The sequence below is a fragment of the Vanellus vanellus genome (genome assembly GCF_965231255.1).
Source record: "Vanellus vanellus genome assembly, chromosome: 14".
Classification (NCBI taxonomy): Eukaryota; Metazoa; Chordata; class Aves; order Charadriiformes; family Charadriidae; genus Vanellus; species Vanellus vanellus.
The window spans coordinates 19,931,011-19,952,570 of NC_138919.1; the positions used below are offsets into that span (position 1 = coordinate 19,931,011).

General features: G+C 39.1%; 1 protein-coding gene and 1 long non-coding RNA gene across 2 annotated transcripts; one reads left to right on the plus strand and one right to left on the minus strand.

Annotated features, from left to right (window-relative positions):
- The first annotated feature begins 373 nt into the window (after positions 1-373).
- Positions 374-6,963, plus strand: LOC309677680. The gene is made up of 3 exons (XR_014269705.1): positions 374-490; positions 1,969-2,030; positions 6,092-6,963. It is a non-coding gene; the product is annotated as an uncharacterized lncRNA (long non-coding RNA).
- LOC309677679 (transmembrane protein 180-like) lies at positions 5,089-21,197 on the minus strand (the record flags this gene model as incomplete). The annotated part of the gene is made up of 6 exons (XM_082490535.1): positions 5,089-6,256; positions 13,799-13,942; positions 14,903-14,986; positions 16,464-16,618; positions 19,541-20,275; positions 21,045-21,197. 6 exons carry the CDS (start codon positions 21,195-21,197, stop codon positions 6,127-6,129), a joined length of 1,401 nt encoding a protein of 466 aa, XP_082346661.1. The 3' UTR covers positions 5,089-6,126.
- Between the last annotated feature and the right edge of the window lie 363 nt (positions 21,198-21,560).

The window sequence follows — 21,560 nt, forward strand, 5'->3', positions numbered from 1 at the left end:
CGCTCCCGCCCCGCCCCGCCCCGCCCCGCCTCTGCCAGTCACAGGGCGGACGGGGCCGCGGGGCGGTGCGAGCCGCGCGGCGGGGCGGGGCGGCCCTCCCCTCAGCGGGGCTCGCGCCGGCTGCCTCCCGCGCGCACGTGCGTGGCACTGCCCTGTCACCTGCGCTGCGCGTGCGCCGAGCGGGCGGTGCAGGGCTGGGCCGCCGCCCCGCGCTGTCCCGCTCCCTCCGAGCCGGTACCCGGTGCTCCGCTCCGCCCCGCCCCGCCCCGCCCCGGAGTCGGTGCCTTCCTGTAGCGGCGGTTGGGAACTCTGGGGGCGGTCACGGGTTTGGGAGATTCCCGGCTGCTGCGGCAGCGCGTGCGGGAGGGCGAAGGCGGCGCCTCGCGCGGGGCTGCCCGTGTGGTCGGGCCTGTCCTGCGCGCGGGGTCTCGCGGTCAGCGGGCGCGGGGCGGAGCGCGCGCCCGAAGCACCGACCCCGCGGCGCCCTGAGGTCAGTGGGGCCATGGCAGCGCGTGCTCGCGGGCGGCGTCTCGTGCCGCTGACCGGAACGCGGCATTGGGCGTCGCGCCCTCAGGCGTCGCGGTGCTTCGTGTAAACGGCTCAGGGTCAGCCCCGGCGCTCCCGTGGCGGTCCCGCCTCACCCGTCCGCCGGCGCGCACCGTCCCACCCGGGCGGCGCGGCAGGGGCGTGGGTCGCTCCCCGATTTGCCCCCGGAGCCGTGGATATGGCTGCGGGGAAGGAGAAGTGGCCGCGGAGGCGGGAGCGTGAGCGGCAGCGCGGCAGTCCGCAGTCCGCAGCCCGCGCGCCGTGCCCGCGGAGGAGGGCGAGGCTGGGACGGGCCGCGCTCCGCGGAGCATTTTAACGTGGGACGGGTCAAACTGGATAAACACCGTTTGGCTTTTCATACAGCAGCACGTGCGGTGCCGGGACAAAAGCCGCCGTTGCGGCGCGTTTGGGTCAGGCACCGCCGTTCTCACCCGTAAACACGGGTGACGCGGGGTGAGGGCCTGGACAGGGAGGAACGCTGTATACAATTGCAACAGCGTAGACAAAGCCGATCCCGTTAATCAAATTCCAGCAGAGTGCGGCATCAGGGCGACCACCTCCAATCTCAGAAAAACGTTTCTTAGCAACCGGCAGCAGTCGGTGTCCTTCCCGTGGGTGGGAGCGCCGGGGCGGGGGCCGAGCCCCTCGCTGCCCACACAGACCACCGCGGGATCTCGGCTCCCGCCTGGAAGATCTTCGGATCACGCACTAATCGCATCCAACCTTGCGTATCCTGGGAAATCAGCAAAACCCGAGCCACAACAGAATACCGTCAGAGGATTTTTCTGTTCAGTTCCGTTTCGCTGATGTTTAACCTCCTTGAGGGAAGTTTTTGACATGAGAGCTTTAGACGGTTTTCCACATGAAGATTCCCCCCCCCCCCCCCCAAATAGGTAGATGGGCTAAGATGCCTTTTTTTGGTCTATTTCTTTTTATTTGGTTTGGGATTAGGACTCTCCTTTCTATATATGTTCTTGTTTGTAAAGTCAGATTAGCTTATTTTTTCCCCTCCAGGAATAAAATAACTTTATAATCAAAATCCAAAAGGACAAAAGCTAAATTTGCTGCTTTTTAAACAGACATCTGCTCACAATGTGTAAACCAATAAATAAAATTGCTTCAGGTTAGTTGCATGTTGTTCACAGGGAAACGTATCTTAATTTTACCACACCTAAAATACAGGTAATGAATTGCATACCAAATAAATTAAGAAATGTGGTAGCTTTTGTCCTTGCGTTGTTAGTATACAACCTGGGTATGTTTTAATGATATTTTTCAGAGTTCCTCCCCAGTGTTACATTTGTCATTAATATTCTGCTGCAGTAGCTGTACACTAAGCATAATTTTCTCTTGACGGGTTAGAAAGAACACACTATTCATGCATATTTAAGTAATAATTTTGATGTATTGTCATTTGCATAGGCTGGTGGAATTGCAACCAACTGCAACCAACTGCTGGACAACCTCAGAAGAATACTTGTTGTGTAAGCGTATGCGTACGTCATTCAAAGCAGTTACTGCGCTGGGAGAGGGTTTCCGGAAAAAAAGGAATCGCTTTCTTCCTACTTTCTCCTCAATTATTTAGATAGTGCTGCTTCTTTCTCTTCATGGAAAATGACTCTAGTCAATTGAATCCCTAGAGGCCAAAGGGTCCAAAACATACCCAAAGGGTTTCAGACAGCCTGCGTTTGCTTCAAGGTGATCACAAGGATCTGGGGCAGATCTGGTCTTCTGGAGCAGGACTCGGCGACAGGGCTGCCTGCACAGCCTCACGTATTCCAGGATGCACATCTGCAATTCCCCTGATCGAGTACAGCGATAAAACAACTTTTCCTTTCTCTTATTTAAACAATAGTAAGAAAGCAATTACCCGAAAGAGGTCTCCAAGCTGAACAAGCGTAGATGCCTGTCTAAAGTCCTCTCCCCAAAGGTAACCCAGGAAGCCCCGTTGTGGGTCTGTCCAACTCTCTACGACTACTCCCCCCAGCCTCGCTTCCGTGTTGCTTTACAAAACCAGCTAGAGTTCTTTTCACTGCACGTACTACGGAGCTTTTTCCCGATCTGGCTTAATTCTGTGAGGAAGGGCTCGGAAGTATTTGTGGAGATGTGGCTTCTCTCAGCTGTTCCTTCACCTTCCTGCTTGTCTTTCTGGACAGGAGCCGTTAAGCTGTACAGCCATATTCAAATGGAAACACCCTACCAGCCATGTCAACACAGTATATTCGCAAATTACCCAGCAGTTCCAACACCAGCACGGCAGCAGACTGGGAAGGTCATTTTGTACAAGATGAGAACAGAGGCAGGCCTGTGGGCTCCACAAAACATAAATCGATTTTTTTCCTACTTAAGTATGCTCTGTTGTCATTTATTCAATGTTTTCGCTCTATCACTAACCATATATTATATTACTACTATATTAGACTAACATTCTTTAGTGTCTATTAGGTAACATCCTTTGAAATCTAGTAGATGCTTTTACCTATTGATTTTCAATAAGTAAAATTCATTCAGTGTATTAAGATCCAAATTCTCGGAATTTAGAGAAACTCTAAGAATGGGATTCAAGCATCAAATTTCTCATTCTCTGAAGTTATCACAGCATTTTGTGTTATACACCCTTAAACCCTCTTTATCATTTATGAGACTATTTTAGACACTCTTAAATTATCAAGATTAAATTGGGGCATTTTTCCAGCAGCAGCACTTCAAGCTCAGATGCTATTAGCTAATAAGGAGAGAAAACAGGCAAACCAGCTGTTGTAGACACTGAACTTTTGCCTTTGATCATCCTTTACTTGATTCATGGCCAAAAACAATCATGTAGGTTTAGCAGAGGATAACAAAGTTTAGTGGGTGACAGAGAAATGGAGAGTAAGCGATGTCAATGATGGCATACTGCCAACCTTCTCTTCTTGTAGTAAGACTACCACCTGAATTTAAAGCAGTTTTCCCAGTCCTCCTTTGGATTGACTATTGGTGCGGTGAAAGACGTGGTTTTTTTCTGCCCTTATAGCAAGAGAGATAGGACAGACAAATGGGACAATAAGAAATAATACATTTTCAAAATTATTAATATTTTACATATTAAATAATTTGTATTTCTCAGATTTGTTTTCTAAACTAGTTTATTCTACACAGTTATTCTCTCATATCTTAAGGCTGTCTTTCTTAGAAATCTTTGACTATTTACTTTTCCTATCTTAATTCTATAGATGCAGCAGTTTATAGAGGCAATTCAAACCGTGCCTTCAGTTATATCACCCCTTGCTCCTTTCTTATTTCAGCAAACAAAATGGTATCTTTACCAAACATTTTCCAGAAAAAATAATTCCGATAATTTCAAAGAATTCTTGGCATAATTTTGACTCTTAAAACCACTTACTAGTTTTCCTGTTGTATAGCACAGTACTCTCCCAGTTGTACACTATGTTCTAATAATATTAGAACTAAGTAATAAACACAGTCATCTAAGAAACCCTATTTGTGGAACAATAACATTTTCACCTATCAAAACATATATTCTATGAGGATAGGATGAACATATGAAATCCAGGATATGGAGAAACAGAAAAGAAAAAACTATTTTAAGTAATTTATTACCATTTTAAAGGATTTGTCAGGGAGAAGACAGTTTCATGTAATGATTCAAAGACTACATTAACTTAATTCCTTCTGGTTTCTGTCCTCTGGCTTTTGCTCCTTCTGCCTTTCAGGCACAAAATTCATACATACGATGCAGTAAATCTTTTAAAATTCAGAATCTAAACACACAGTCCATATCTGCTCAGGTATTTGTGTAAATATTCTTTGGATATGTAAATACAAGTGACACTAGTATGTGTACGTAATCCTATTAGCATGTACAATGCAAATGAATAATGGTATCTCTGACAAGACAGATAAAAAACAGATAATGCAACTTAAAACTTCATCACACTTCTGGCTTCTTACATTTTAACATAAATCTTCATAGTCCTATCACAGGGTTCATTTGGATTTCTAAATATTTAACAGTGCTATCCCACTTTTTCACTCATCGCTTTGAAAGCGCTTTGCCCTTCAAAGACAAGGAAACAACGTTGTTTCTACTCTGCAAATGTAAAAACTGAGTCACAAAAGACTATTTTTTTCACCACTGGTATTTCAAATCTCAAACCTCTTCATTAAATTATGCTAGCGTCCACCAAAATGCAAGACAACTTCTTACACCCCTTTCTTTTCCAAGTTACCTATCACGATAAACGTAGAGCCTTAGAAATGAGCGGACTCAGCACTTTAAAAATCGGGATGCATACAATGCATCTTCTTGTACTTTCAAGTGACTGGCATTCCCTAAGAAAGGTGCTTCTAAAATTATGTTTTCCCAGGCAAAACAAAGAACAAAAATGAAGTGATTATATTATACTTAAGCTATCTATCATTACACAATTACACGCTGGATATACTGGAGGAAAAAGAATATTTATTAAACAGGAGTATTGTAAACATGCTACTGTATCTTATCATTACAAGATGTGTGAAATGAAGAGAGGATTCAATGTTTCTGAAATTTTGTCAAAAACCCTTTATTTCATAAAAATCACAGGATCCATTTAAAAGCTTAACTGAAAAGATTTGGGTAAGAATTAATCAGAAATTAACTGACTTCAACTTCAGTAATCAGAAATTAGCTTCAACTGTCAGCACGTCAAATGAGCTTGCCAGCGTAACGTTACGAAGCAGCTAGAGTTTGATTCAATATGTGTGCGCTCAGATTTGTCCAACTAACTGAACTCTGCTACATCCAGGCACTAACATTTTTCTTACCACAATGACATTCTGTACCAAGTACTAACAATGCGGTGCCTTCAAAATAATTTTCCCGTTAAAGCCAGAAGACTGCATCTACCTGCCACCAGAGACATTTGGAAAGCCAGCGAGGACATATGGAGCTTCTTCCATGTCCAGCAACGCTTTCTTGAACAGCACTTTAATCTTTTTCTTCGTTAGCCTTACACAGACTTTTACAGGACAGTTAATTACTCTTGGCTCTTCCTGGGGTAGCTGTCAGATTCGTCTTGATATTGGTCAGCTAGACACCATCTACATTTTTCCCTTCATCTCCCTGCCATCCATGAGGCATGTCCACCAGGCTCTTCCAGTCCAACTTCAGAGATCTGCCATTTTATCAGTATGGCAAAATTAATCCACCATCTTTAAGTAAGCTTAAGAAAATACAGTTCCCTTGAATTCCAGGTGCTGGGTTGGGATTCCTTAATCTGATCAGGCATATCCATTCTTCAAAGGAGTTAACAGTGACCCGTATATACCAGAAATGAATTTGTTTAATGGGCTTTATCCTTAATTACTAAAGGCAAACAACTGAACTAGAAAAAAAACTCTGCGTAGGCTCAGCATTAAGGCTGCACGTGATCTGTGTTATAGTCTATACAGACTGAAGAATGTGACTTTATTGAAATGGCTGAAACTGCACTTGTTTTAATAGTCCATTTAATGCAATTTTGCTTTTTCACACTTAAAACATACTATCTCTTTTGTGGTACAGCTCAGCAGAAGATTTACTGACCAACCGTTACATATTTAGCATACAGCTGTCATATGACTGTTCTGGATGGAAAAGGGAGTCCACGTCAGGATCTGTATGACTGCAACGCAAAGTGGAACCAGACAGATCAAATAGAACATGGCATCATGAAGACCTAGAAACAAACTGGTGAAGAAGATGAAAACACAGCTTTCAAGATGAAGATTAACTTTCATGGTCGATTCACAATATTTTTAAAGCATTCACATTATATAGACATCTACAGCGTTTACACATTCCTGTGTACAATCAGTTCTAAACAAAGAAATGCAAGTATCCCAGATATCAAATGTACTTCAATTGTATTTTCAAGTTCTACATACAAATATGTATTTTATGTTTGCTCCTTTCATAATAGCTGGGAGGAAATTAGATAATTAGCACACAAAGAGTTAATTTTAGTATACTATAGGCAACCGAAGAAATCCTGTTCACTACTTTAGTACGCATCTGTATTATGTAACATAGAAATCAATTTAAACAATATAATCCAATTATAGAACAGAACATCTGAAAGGGTTTAGTGAGAATGAAAAAATCTGGAAGAGAAAGAAAAGCAGAAAACCGGCGCAAATATTTTAATATAAAATTACTTTACGTTAAAATCTGTGCTACTTGCTATCCACTGTAGTGTTATAGTTGCTGCGTGCTTGATGGCAGTCATGATTAATGCACACAATTCAGGTATGGTGTAAAGGGCTGTTTGAAATATCATGCCTTATTTAATTTTGTTTTAAAATAAATGATTACAAGATAATATAGACCATAAAAAGAATACCAGTGAAATTAACACTCATTCTTATTTATTTTCATGGATGCATGACATTTCCTCATCTAAGTCTTCTCTAATGAATAAGAGATAAAGGCATCAGCAAATATGAATCAAGAAAGAAAATATAGGAGTCAAGCGAGTTCCTTTTTTATGAGCAGTATGCTTTCTGACAGCTCAAAGCATACATTTAGGCATTCATCTAGTATCTAGAATCAGTATCTACTGGCATTCTTTTAGTTACTTGATTCTAATTACTTAAATATCAGGAAAATCAATTCAAGCTGAGAAACAGCCCCTAAATGAACTTTTTTCTCCATGAGGCAGTTTATATTATTTTCTGGGTGGGTTTTTTTTTTGTTTGTTTGTTTGTTTTTTGTTTTTTTTCCTTTTTTTCCCCTTAGCATTCAGTGATGAGATAGGAGACTCACAGAACAGGTATGGACGCGATCCAAAAAACCTGAAATCTGTGGAAAAAACCTCTCATTAACTTGAGCAGGCTTTTGAATAAAACCTAAGAATTTCTCTGAATCTAAAAGAATCAATGCATGCCGTTCTGCATTTAACAGAAAAAATGCCTGCAACCTCCGACATAGCCCAGATTTATTCCTTAGTACATGCACACACTCATACGACGATCACAACTTATCTCAAGTCATGTAATGCTAATGCTACACAGGAAAACAAAACACTGCAGGCTTATAAGTGAATTACTTAATCACTTGGGCAAATGCATTTAAGACTGGAAGTGTTCACTACCCGGTCACGGGTCCACAGCCAGGGTTTATTGGCAGTGACAATGAATTCCGTTTGGACGTTGTTTACTGGCCTGTATTCAAGTGCATTTTCAGTCCACCTAGAAGTAAACAAGGGCCCGCATCATGCGCGCCACCGCCATGACTGCCAACAGTTAACCGTACGAGCAGCGTCGGCAGGGCGGCGACAGACAAATTACTTTTATCTAAAGATGAAAACAGGACTAAGACACAGTTAACAGGATGCTGGGGCTCGTACTTTGCCTGTTCGGCACACTAAAGAGGATTGCAGTTTTCAGTACTAAAATTATTCCATATCTATACACGGACTTCAGGAAGGACAAAAAAAGGAAGAACATCTGCCAAATCACTCAGACTGGTGCAATCCTGATTTGGTTTTACTGGAACAATATCAGTTTAAGAAAATAATATTACCTTAATAATAAGCCTTAAGTTACTGCATGAATTATGAAAAATGTCTATAATACACAGAACAAGGAATGGGAAAATATTTCATTAAGGGACTGGGATAAATCAAGAGCAGAGCTCAGATTTCATCATAATAACAGCTGTACTTCAGAAACTTCCATGTCTACATTTTTTGCACACACAGGAATAAAACATACAAACTTTCACTAAACCGCCCTAATATAACTCTGAATAGAACGCGATGTAGTCCAGTAGTTCAACATGAAAGCATCAACAGTTTTAAGTGCCTCCAATGAATAATGAAAAGCTGCTGTAAAATAACTTTGTTCTGAAAAACGAATTTGAAAAACACACTTTAAGAAAAGTAGCTGTAGTTGCAGTGGCTCTCCAGAAGAGGGAGTTTTTAAACTAGGTATATCTTTTCCATAGCAAAACAAAAACCCAACCCAAACCAAAAAAACCCAAACAAAACAAAATCCCAAGCCATATGAGGCAGGTAACGCTTTGCTATGATGACAGATCAAAAGAAAAAAAATAATCTGTAAGCTATTGCTCAAAGTTTAAGGATATTAAAAAATACTTCTTAAGCTAGCTTCCACTGCAAAATGCTTAACTGATGTGTAGTGACCACATTCCCTAAGAATGTGGTATAATGTGTATATTAATGTTTACAGAATCATGTGTAACACATATGGAATTGTGCACAACATATAGGCCAATCTCATGTGTGAAAAAGGTTACACCAAAAATCAAGACTTCTGGAAGAGACATACACTACTCATAGCAGAAATCACGCTTCAGAGCTACGATACCAGAGGCAAAACCAAGATTGCTCTGAGGGAAGAAGACATCACGATTGAGGCAAAAGTAAATACTGGTAACTGGCAAGCGAGAAGTTGATGATGTTAACGGTCAGGTCAAAGGCTTCAGCACTGAGGAAGAGAAAGACAGGGTAGGTCTTTGGAATGCCTGGTCTAACGCAGTACTGGGATCACTGCTCTGTGATAAGCATTTTCTCATTTCTGATGAACATTAGTTCTCTGCCTGGAGGTGTCACAATACCTCCCAAGCAAAAGAAAAAGGGGACTGAATTTTCCTTTCTTCTAGACTTTTACTCGCTGTGTAAAACCTCTTCACTGTCTTACCAGCTTGGCTGCCCTGCAGAATACAACTGTAACAGAAACCACTAAGCCTATGATGAGCTATTGTCTCAAAAGGTCTTCTGGGATAAGAACTGGACTCATAACATGCCAGTTGTCCTAATACGCTGCTCAGGAATGTCGTCTTTATGGAGGCAGAGAACACATATGTGTGAATTGCTCAGCTGTCCTCTTACAGACCTTCTGCTGGAGGCATAAGAATCAGAAGATATATGATTGTCCCAGCAGATACCTTTTGATAGATAGATTTTTTTCTTTTTATACAGTGGCAAACAAGCACCAAAGACAGAATGAAGCCCACTTCTGAATGCAGTATGCTACTAATAACTACTAATAACATGCTATCAAATGTAGAAGATAAATGAAGTAGGGGAGAAAAAGATACATCCTTCCCAGTAAGCTGCAAACTTTTTTTTTTTTTTTTTGCACCTGCAAGTTGAAGTCACCCAGAAAGTTTGTGAGCTCCAGCATTCTATGTGGTCTTGAGTAGGCAATAGATCAAGAAATAAGAAATGAGGAAATGAAATGACAGTATTACACAAAAATCCATGTGAACAAGAAAAGCTTATTTCCATAATTTTCAGCTGTAAACTCATTGCTGGAAAATGTGTTTTACTACAGCTGGAACTACTGGAAAGTTGCTAGGAATAAAAAAACAAATGTTCAAACTTTTGATGCTGGAGGGAAAGATAAGGGACACATCTGGGCATTACGGAAGAAGAGGACCACTGATGGTCTACTCGTACTTTTGTCCATTCTCTCGCAGAACATTAACATACAAAACATACAAAAACCCCCAAACTAAACACAGGTAGTAAGATACAAAGCAAAAGAACTTTAATAAGGGTAAGAGGATCTGTGAAATAACTGTGGGAGAAAACTAATGTGACAGACATATCTGTATATAAAAAGCAACTGCCCATCTATAACTGTAACATACACATATTTTCACTATCATTACATACTGGAAGTTTGTTCACAGAATCAGAATCGCAGAATGGTTGAGGCTGGAAGGGACCCCTGGAGCTCATCTGCCCCAAATGCCTGCTCAAGCAGGGCCACACGGAGCCAGCTTCCCAGGACTGCGTCTCAACTGCTTTCAAATATTTCTAAGGATGGAGAGTCCACACCCTCCCTGAGCAACCTCTTCCGCTGCTCAGCTGCCCTCACAGCAAAATAGTGTTTCCTGATGTTCAGCGGGAACCTCCTATGTTTCAGTTTATGCCCATTGCCTCTGATCCTGTCACTGGGCACTACTGGAAAGAGCCTGAATCCATCTTCTTTGCACCCCTCCTTAAGGTATTTATATACATTAAGAAGATTCCCCCTGAGCCTTCGCTTCACCAGGCTGAACAGTCCTAATTCTCTCAGCCTTTCCTCGTAGAAGAGATGCTCCAGGCCCCTAATAACGTTTGTGGTACTTTGTTGGGTTCTCTTCAGTATGTCTACATTTCTCTTGTACTGAGGAGCCCAGAACTGGACACAGTACCTCAGGTGCGGCCTCACCAGTACTGAGCAGAGGGGAAGGACAACTTCCTTTGACCTGCTGGCAATACTCTGTCTAATGCAGCCCGAGATACCATTTGCCGCCTTTGCCACAAGAGCGCATTGCTGGCTCATTTTCAGTTTGGTGTCTACCAGGAACCCCAGGTCCTTCTCTGCCAAGCTGCTTTCCAGCTGGGTGGCTCCCAGCGTATACTGGTGCATGGAGCTGTTCCTCCTCAGGTGCAGGACTTTGCACTTCTCCTTGTTGAACTTCCTGAGGTTCCTGTCAGCCCATTTCTCCAGCCTGTTGAGATCCCTCTGGATGGAAGCACGACCCCTGATGTGTCAGCCACACCTCCCAGTTTTGAGTCATCACCAAACTTCCTGAGGGTACATCCCGCCCCATCATCCAGATCATTAACAAAGATGTTAAACAGGACTGGACCCAGTATACACCCCTAGGGTACACTACTAGTTTCTGGCCTCCAACTAGACTTCATGCCACTGATCACCACGCTCTGGGCCTGGCCATTCAGCCAGTTTTCACCCCATCTCACTGTCTGCTCATCCAGCCCGTAGATCAAAGGCTTTTCGATGAGGATCTTATGGGAGACAGTGTCAAAGGCCTTACTGAAGTCTAGGTAGACAATATCCACTGCTCTTCCCTTGTCTATCAGGCTAGTCATTTAATTGTAGAAGCTTATCAAGTTGGTCAAGTATGACTTCCCCTTGGTGAAGCCATGCTGACTACTCCTGATGATTTTATTGTCCTTAATGTGCCTGGAAATGGATTCCAGGATTAGCCGCTCCATCATTGTTGCTATGGTTTAACTTTCAGTTCAAGAAAAAAATAAGTAATTTAGAATTCAGCATATAGTTTATGGTTTTGGACTATCTCTTCTCTCTTCTCCCAGGAAACAACATTGCTGGAAAACTTAAGGCATATTTATTCAGGGCCCAAACATTTTATTAATGCAGAATAAGGGTCCTATGTGCTATCTTCACAATTCCCTACCACTACACCTAATAAAGTAAATGCTTTCCAGAACACTTAATAGATATTGCCAGCTTTGAAGAAGGAGGAAGGACAGACTTGAGATTGTAGGTCATAATTATGGGTCATAATGCTTCATTATAAATAATTCACATATGTGATTTTTTTTTTTTTTAAACAGTTTGAGCATATTTTAAGCTATCTCATGTATTCAGTTTCTGTTTGTCCCCAAACAACTAAACAACTGTGTCCTGAGGCAGGTGTATTTTAGCTGTCTGCCTATGGCTGAAATCTGAGATCAGCTGATAGGTTTTTAATATGTATAAGTAATTTTAGCTCAGTCAATGGTCTGAGTACATTCCATGGGCAAACTGACTCCCTAGAAACAACCTTGAGTAGTCTGGTCTGTGTGGACTGTATGTCCACACTATAGTCCATTTGCAAAGTGAAGGACATGCACATTCACACATACATATACAGAAAACACATGCAGACTGCTTCGTATTTAAGAAATTATTTCTGAAGGAATGGGGAAGAGAAATATGGAGCATATTTCAGGTGCTCTTTGATTAACTGATCTCAGCTTTGTCTCTTTATGCTGCTCCTTGCCCTAGTGGAGTAAATCAAATTTCAGCATGACTCAAATGAAAATACAGGTTTTAGAGATTGAGCATTCAAAGTATTTCAACTCTATATACAAGAAATTTATTATTGCTATAGTTCAGAGGCTGCTTACTGGGGATAAAAAGATGTATAGCTACTGCGATTTAAAATCCATCCACAAAGGGATCATTTCTGTGATTGAAAGGGATCATTTCTCTGTCTGAAAGGAATCAGAACTGCAGTTCTTATGTTTCAAATCTGAATTTCTTTGAATCATCAAGATTAATATATTCAGCTGTCTCATATCCACATCCAGTTCAACCTACTGCTCTTCTGCAAAAATCACTCATCTTGTTTGACATTATAATGAGGTTCACGTCCTCTTCACATCATCTCATGGGCTGGCTATCTACAGAATGCATTAAATTAAAATTAACTGTTCTCACACACAGCCTCAAACTTAAGCCTTCTTTGCTTGCGTCAGGATGCTTTTATGAAGACCACCTGTTGTCCTTTTATGTCATGCTTTTCCTCATACTTTTTTTAGAAAGTTCCTCAAATACGAAACATTCTCCTAGCTTTAGGCGACACATAACCAGGCATTTCTCCTTCAAGAGCTATCTCCGCAAAAGTTCATATACAATTGTCTTCTATGGATTTTTTAAGGTTTTTACTCAACGTCTAGGAGGGCTATGTAGTACTCAGGATATGCATGCTGCTCTCTCAAGCAAATCCTAATCAGGACCCATTTTTGCCTTTTAGTCCTGACTTCAGTATTCCTTATGTTGCCACTTCCTCTTGTTAGTCATAAATAAACAGCCTATGGCCCTTTCAGTGGACTGACTCCCTGTTAATTTGTTTTTATAAAAGCCCATGCATTTCCAATGTGCTAACTAGCAACCACAGCTTTACGCTGTGTATTAAGGTCTCCAGGGACTGCAATGAGATCATTAGCATCAGAATGGTAAGTAGTATTGAAGCCAAAATAATACTCCTACTTGAGGCAAATTCCCTCCCTCCAGTGATTATACTGCTTTCTCTCGCACAAAACTGTATTTTAATGGAACCCTATTAGGGTTATATATTTAAAGAAGTAGGTTTATAAGATAAACAAAACACAGAAGCCAGGACAACGTATCTTAACAAGAGATATTAGGTGATCACAAAATATATTTTTTTTCTTATTTGCAATAGATCAGGAGATGGTCAACTACTGAAATGTATCCGTTGTTTTTCAAAATTAGGTAGATATCCTCATGTGTATTGTTTAACAAACAATTTATTCTTGAAAAAAAAAAATCTAGAAAACATTCCTATTTCTATGCAGATTAAAAAACAACTGGAAAATATTTTTAAAGCACTCATATTTTTGAAGTGCAGTTGATGCAAACTAATTGCAGGCTAATGTGCTTTTAAATAACAGCATTATTTCATGTTGATTTCTATGACTTAAAGTATCCCTTTTGAACTCACCTTGGATCAGGTTGAGCATCTTCATTACTCAGGTTCTCATATCCAAATTGATTTAGTATTGTAACGACAAGCATTGGAGCCAAAGATTGGGCAGGCTTGGTAAATAAAGCATTGGTACCAAAAACCATAGAGGAAAGTGGTGATCTAAAACATTTAGGGAAAACAACAAATTAGTATATTAATTACAATAGTAATTATAAAAATCCTGTTAATATGCAAATGCTATCACAATACTTAACTTTATAGTTCACACACCAGATCAGCTATCCTAATGATTTTTTTTTTTTTTTTTTAATGAAACGTAATAAACCTCTGGGGTGTATATATACAGCTTGGCCCCAATTCTGAAATGACTTGCACTGAAGTTCAACTTTGTGCACATCATGTAATTATTGTTAAGTTAGATGGAACAGTGCATGGAAAATTAATTACAATGTAAGACTTTACATTCACGAGGCCAGAAAAGGAGGCATTCTTTTTCTTCATGAAAGCAATAGCTCTCACCTTTGAGGGGCAAGTCTTTTAATACAGTGACCAGGATTGAATCTGCACTTATATACACATTGATGGAACCAACAGGAAGTTATCTGCACTTTGGTAAAAGTCCAAAAGATCCACGAGTTGTAATATGCTACATCACAGCATGTTTTATCAATTTTAATTTCAGAGAGATAACAGCAACTAGTTAGACTTTGGAATTTGCACTGAGTAGCATAGGCAAAGCTTTCTAAATGCTTTTTCCACGTTAGAAAGGCCTTATTCAGAAAATTCCGTAAGTGACAATAGATGTATAAGGTTACAAAACAATTCAATTGAAGCTAACAAAAATAAACACACAAAAAACTGAAGGACTTGGCTTATACCATAGTATAATTAAAACTAGGAATAACCTAATAATCTATAAAATTACTCTGCTGAAGTAACTGCAGGAAACTTTATTCAAGTTCTTATCTTTACATATGCTAAATTGCTCTTACAAAAAGTACTTCTGTGTCAAGGATCCAAGATCATTTACTGTCTTTACTTTGACATAATCTAACTTATGAAAGAGTAACATGGCAAATAGATGGTGTATTTAAAGAAAAACATTTAAGACTGACATACCTACGCTTGTGTTTTATTAAATCTGCATCAACAATATCTGCCAGAGGCAAGTTGAACAAACTAAATGAAGCTTGTACAATTACCCTAAGGAAAGACAAAACATTTAAGATGTTCATAGTTCTTATATACAGTTTCATAATGAAATCGTAACTGACGTTCAAACACATACAGCCCAACACCAACATTTCTGCAAACACACAAAGCTGAGATGTTCTTTAAAACGTGCCGATTTATCTGTTTAAACAGCAGTTCTGAAAGCATTATTAGATCTGTTCTTAATTGAGAATTAAAAATCAATATGCAAACTTAAAATATAGGTTTTTTTGCTTTTTTTCCTGGACACTGGTGCAAAAGGTCACAAATACTTGCTTGAGATTATCAGTACATGTCATTTTAAATGACATGGAGAAATGAAACATCTTAGAAGAAAGAAACTGAAAATTTCCTCTTGAAATCTGAAAAGGACATGAGCATTACTGGAAAGACTACATGGAAGACAAACTTCAAAAGTGGGAGAACTGGAATAATAAAAAGATTTTATATGCGTTCCTATATATGTATGTTATACATAGATATATATATATGCATTTAAACACACACAGAGCTGACAAACTCCTAACTGAAACCATAAACTTACATATTAGGATTCCTATGTCTTATTAAATTTTGGGTGTGATTAGCTTTTACTTACGAGAGGCTTTGAACAGTTAGCACTTTAAACATACAGTCTTTAGGTACCTTAGAATTTTTTCCTGGGAAATCAAAATGTATCTTCATCATATAAAGTATGCAGGTCATGAAATTAAATTTATTGTTCACACAATTCAGTGTTACAGTAGCCCATGACAGAAATACTGAAAATAAGAAGGGGGTGGGGGGGGAGAAGACGAAGAAAAGGAAGGTAGGAAAGAACATGTAGAAAGCAAGCAATGAAACAGAAAATTAAAAAATTAAACTGAATTGCTGTAATAACATTCTGAAACAAACAGGTCTTTATTTTTAAATAAGGTTTTCCATGTATCATAATATACACGTCTGTGAAAATACTACTTTTTAGCATCATACTTACCCAGTACCAGTGAAAATGTGACTCAGTACTAGTTACCTAACAGATACCTGATATGTTGATATTTGGTTTGCAGTGCAACACACAAGTGTTCATGCAATACAAAATGAGGCCTGAGCTTTCCTAGCAAAGTCTCTGAAGAGCTCCTCTACTGAGATCTTCTGTGCCTATGTGGATGAGAAGAGATTCTGCTTCCCTTGAATCACATGTTAAAGCAGGTATGTGGCTGGAGGTGTGTGGTTGCAAACCTTAATTATTGTTCATTTTTAAGGCATTTTTGTGATTTTTTTTTTTTTAAAACAGAAATTAAAAGCTGCAGTAGAATAAAATTAAAGCTGAAAAAAGTTGTAACTGGAGTTTCAACTTTTCTGACAAGTGAAACAGAACAAAAAGAAAACTATAAAAGCAGTGCAAAATCTTCATGCTATTAACAGCAAGTGTCCACTGTTAGAATTATTTAACCGTATCTATTAATAGGGATGTATATTTACTTACATGTTTGTTGTGAGATAAAACGCCAACAGATAGTAGTGTTCTGGCCCTAGAATAAACATGACAGCAGCAGCTACTCCTTCAAAGTAAAAGGAAAACAGGATGATTCTGTAATAACCAAACTTCTTCAACGAAGCATGACTGAGAAGAACAAGGCACTGAAAAGATAATATATACATATATATAGTGAAAAGATATAGTACAATATCTAGCATTAGGAGAGCTATAAAGCACAAACCAGGCATAAATTATTACTACCCATTAAAGAAGAAAAAAAATCGCCCCAACCCTTTCTAAAAGGTTCAATCTAAACAAAAAAATAGGAATTGAACAAAAAGAACTATCTACTGGCTCATTCTGTGCTACCCTACCAGGTAAGAATGGTCTCCTGTTACTCAAAGCTGAGAATTACTATATCCTGCGAAAAGCACCGTTTCCCACATTGCCTAACTATTATTTAATGCTTATGATCTTTATGTTTGATATCCATTAAAGAATTAGCTTTGCAGTACATTATCTGTAAAACAAGCATCTTGCCATTTGAACTGCTGACCAAAAATATTTTCAACAATTGCTTTTTAATTGATACTACTATTTTCACTGACATTAACAGAAATAAAGCATGACTTTTAAATTGGTAAAGCAAACTCACCAAGACAGTTGATCTAAGCAAGTTAGAGACTTTACTAGCAAGTAGAGAAAGGCAGGTGCCAGTGGACAACGCGTATGGCTGCATTTTAATTCCACCAGTCTTAGCAAGCAGTAATCCATGTGAGAAGCTAGTGACAGGCAAACTCACGAAAATGGTATTAAGTGCTGATTATAGTATGAACAAAGAGTAAGCTCTTCTACATTGTTCCTCACTTTCCACTTTAAATAGGACATTTTGTAATGCATTACATTTTTTCATTCCATGAGCCTGTGTCACCTTCTGCGTGTATGTGGTCCTCATCACTGTCAGAAAAAATACTCACAGACTCTATAGAGATACACATTTTCTCCTTCCGTGTTACAGACAGTGTAATATTCAGATGAAGAACAGTAAACAATTCTCCTTGTACATGTGTTCCCACTTTAACATAACAAATAAAACCAGGATGCTAAAGTCAGACAAAGATTACTATGTCAAATGCTATTTTAAAGCAGCTCAAGTTTTCCCCTTAAACCAATGATCAGGGAGGTAAAACAAATCCGGAAAGTTGGTATAAGAAAAAAAATCTGGTTGTAAGAAATGTAAAGATATTCCTCCCCCTGGCTCTTTTCAGGCATTTTGCAGGAAAGTGATTATACTAGAAATATAAGGTATTATTTAACGCACATTATTCTAAAAACCATGACCTTGTCTCCCTATAATTGAGAAATAACCCTGACTCAGGAAGTACTTGTGATTTAGAAAATTCCTTATTACCTGCATGTTTCTAAGACTGCATATTTCTAATAAAAATACTAACTTAATGATGCAAATATAAATTTGTTTGACTATGCTTCAGCAACAAGGTCTCCCTTGTAGGCAGGTTTTATTCTTCACACCTGCTACTAACAGGAACCCAAGACAGAAGCTGAATTCTAGTTTAGTACAGGGCACTGAAGCACAGTTCATAAGAAGGCGCTTTATTTTTCATGGGTTGGGTGCTTTTCCAGTAAGTGGAGTTCAGGACATTGCCACCAGAGAATTCACTTATTATATCTTGAGCTCAAAGGGACAAAACCTGAGAAAAATAAGGTCACAGCAAACTCTCTACGGGTCAGTGACCTTCTAGACAAAGAGTCTCTGGGGAGCAGAGAGAGATGCATTTTCTGAAAGATTATTCGTTTCACACTGTCACACTGATTTTATAAACAGTAGTGATTGCTATATATTGAATGTAAAATTTAAGCTTTCCTAACTTCTGCAGTTTCTGATTGATTTCCAAACTTCGTCAGCTAACTGTCTGAGTTACAGAAAAAAAAATATTAAACCTGTGGCAAGGATAAAATTTGAAATTATAGATATTTAGGAGTTATGGAACAGAGAAGGTATGTTTAGGATTTGTATGTTATATATGCAAAAGCCAAAACTGTGACTGAAATTGAGCTGTGAATTTGAGCTTCACTTTGATGTATCTTCTTTTAGATTCTACTTAGTGAAAACATTACAACTGAATGAACATAACACCCTCATTTTCAGAAATTCTTAACATCATCAGCATCTATGAAAGTCAGAACACTCAGTTTCTGAGCAATCTAACAAGTAAACACATTGAAAGTTTTAAAAGATCCAGTGAAAGCAGTCAGAAGGCAATGAACAGGAGATTTTTTTTATTCACTGCGGACAAGTGTGTTTACATTCTGTGGGACATATTTTTGCTGCTTTCCCTGTTCTTATATATTACTTGTTTGGGTTCTCTTTCTCTGTTCTTTTCCGGTTCATTGCTTCTCCCCCCACCCCTGATTGGGGTCTTGAAATTATCTCTCTCTCTACCCAGTAAATGTAGCTGACCAAGACAACAAACAACAGAATAAACGGGAATGCATTATTCTCTGAAAGCAGCTGCTTAGAGTTTTGTTTGGTGCCCATGACTGAGATACCACGTTTCAGCAATGCTTTTAATACCTAATAATTTTTCCGGCGTTTCGTGCAGTTTATATGAGAAACTTCCTGATGAAGAGATTATTCTTTCATCATGTATTACAAATCAAAACCAAAGAGAAAAGAATCCAGAATTCTATAGATTTTGCTTTTAGAAGCTTTTTATCTTGACCATGTTTTTCATTCCCTTATACATAGGTATTATAAACCCTGTAGGATACAAAACATTCACTCCTTGCGTACTCACAGCTCACATTCTTGTAAACAGATATTCTACCGGCCTGCCTGCTCGTCCTTTCTCCCTACCCTACTCTTACAACTGGTTAGCCTGCAACTAGAGGTACTTTCTGCTTTTAGAGCGTTGGTGAGCTACATTTGCTTCTCAGTATGGTCAATGGCTTGTGCCGGATGCAGCATTTTTTCAAAAAGTGTAAAGAGATACCTTAAACCAATGAAAACTAGTAAAATATCATGTTTTCATATTTTGAAATAAAAAAGTGTAACTGCCTACCTGAGGACAAATAAAGCCTGCTCCATATATGATACTTCTTATTGAGGAAGAAAGGACATCCTTAGGAATAAGATTATCCGCAAAGATCATCATAAAATTGTTGCAGAAGGCTAGGTGGAAGACTTGGAAGAAGTTCATTGTTACAAAAAATAAAAAGTTTTTCTCTGTCATAATCTGCTTGGTCAATGAAATTACAGAGGACCAGGAGAGAGCCCCACCACCGCTTTCCAGATTAGAATTCTCCGTACAAATTTCTCTCTGCTCATATTGACTAGTACTGTATTTGCCTGTGTAACACATACAAGCTGTTGCTAATGCTGCAACCAAAACAGCGAAAGACTGAAAATAGGCAAAGTTTTCCATATTATCTGATATGAGACCACAAAAGAGAATGCTTGTTGATCCGATTAATGTTGCTACTTGGTTATATTTAATAAGCTGAAGCCTACTTTCGTGTCTTGTTGAAATTTCTGCAAAGAGCGCACACTGTGCTAGAAGCACAAATGTAAGCAAACCATCAAAAGCACATAACGCAACAATAAGGTGAAGACCACTTAGCCAGTCACCTTCTTCATAATGTTTCCAAGGAAACCAAGGAAGCAAAAAGGCTAATGCATATAAAGGAGCTCCATATAGAATTGAAAACTGGCGTCTAGAGCAGCACGCGAATTTGGAGTTATCTTGAATATACCCAAAAAGAGGATCATTAACGGCATTCCATATCATAAATACAACCTGTGACAAACAAGAAAGAAACACAACAAAATTTATCATTAGCACGAGTTTTCTGCAGAGGTTATACAAACACAGAAGTAATACACAACATATTTATTTAAAATAAATCTCTGTTCAAAGACTAAAAAAAGATGAAAGCTTCTTGGGTCAAAACAGACTCCAGACCAAATCCTTAAAGGTATTTAGAGGTTTATAGTAATTTTGAAAAACCAAGATGAATGAGTACGCAGGTGCCCAACTACATGCAAAATAAACCCCTGTCTCTACAACTTCACTCCTTCAAAAAGCTTATCTATCGGGGCTTTCATCTTGCAAAGCCCAGATACTTCTATCACAGCAAGTAATTCAAAACATGAGCTGGCCCATTACTTTCAGGAGACCATTTATGACGATTTGCTCATGTGGATAACGATCTGCAGAATAAAAGCAGTATTTAAGCACTTAAGCAGTCCATAGGAAAGCACTCATGTCAAACATATCTATGGAACTGAGGTGCAAGATCAGTTTAGAACATTACTTCAAGCTATCAAAGGTAAAAATCTTCCCAGCAATTGAAGTCTGGAGGTTTTTAGTCTAAAGACTGAAAATGATGTGCTTTATGCGTACCTTCACATGGTACACATATGGATTAACTAAATTTAAAATTAATTTACTGTATAACTATTTGCAATGCATCTAAAATTAATTTGTAAGTAAAAAAAATGACTTCGTTGTGATAACACAGACACATAGCACAACATGGTAATCAAAATATTCCATTGTACAATACCTGTGCTTGATGAAATGCTACTTCTGAAATTTTGTATCGGTTTAGGAAAAGCTTAACATAGTAGAAGTTAAAGATACTGTTCATCATTCCAGCACCTAACGTAGTCATGGAATATGCCAGCGCATTAGGATGAATTCCCGAAACAAACTTCATCTTCCACAAGTACAACTCTCTTCTTCCTCAAGTTACTAAAAAGAATTACAACAGTTGGTAGAATAATTTTCCAAATTAAAATGACATCGGACATTTGCTTGTTTCAGAGGTGTAGAAATGGATTCTTAGAAGAAATTTTCCCCATTCTTACCTTCTTTTTTCTTTTTTAAACGAGAAACACATTTTACTGAGTTGTAAGACACTGAGCATAAAACTGAATACATGCAAAATATTAAGAAGTCAGTGACATTTCTAAATATAATCAGCACGTAAAAACCAATGGAACAGGTAGACAAAAATTTAAAAGAATCCCTTCTGAACTGGTACACGTACTCAATATAAAAATCTGCTATTGAAAACACT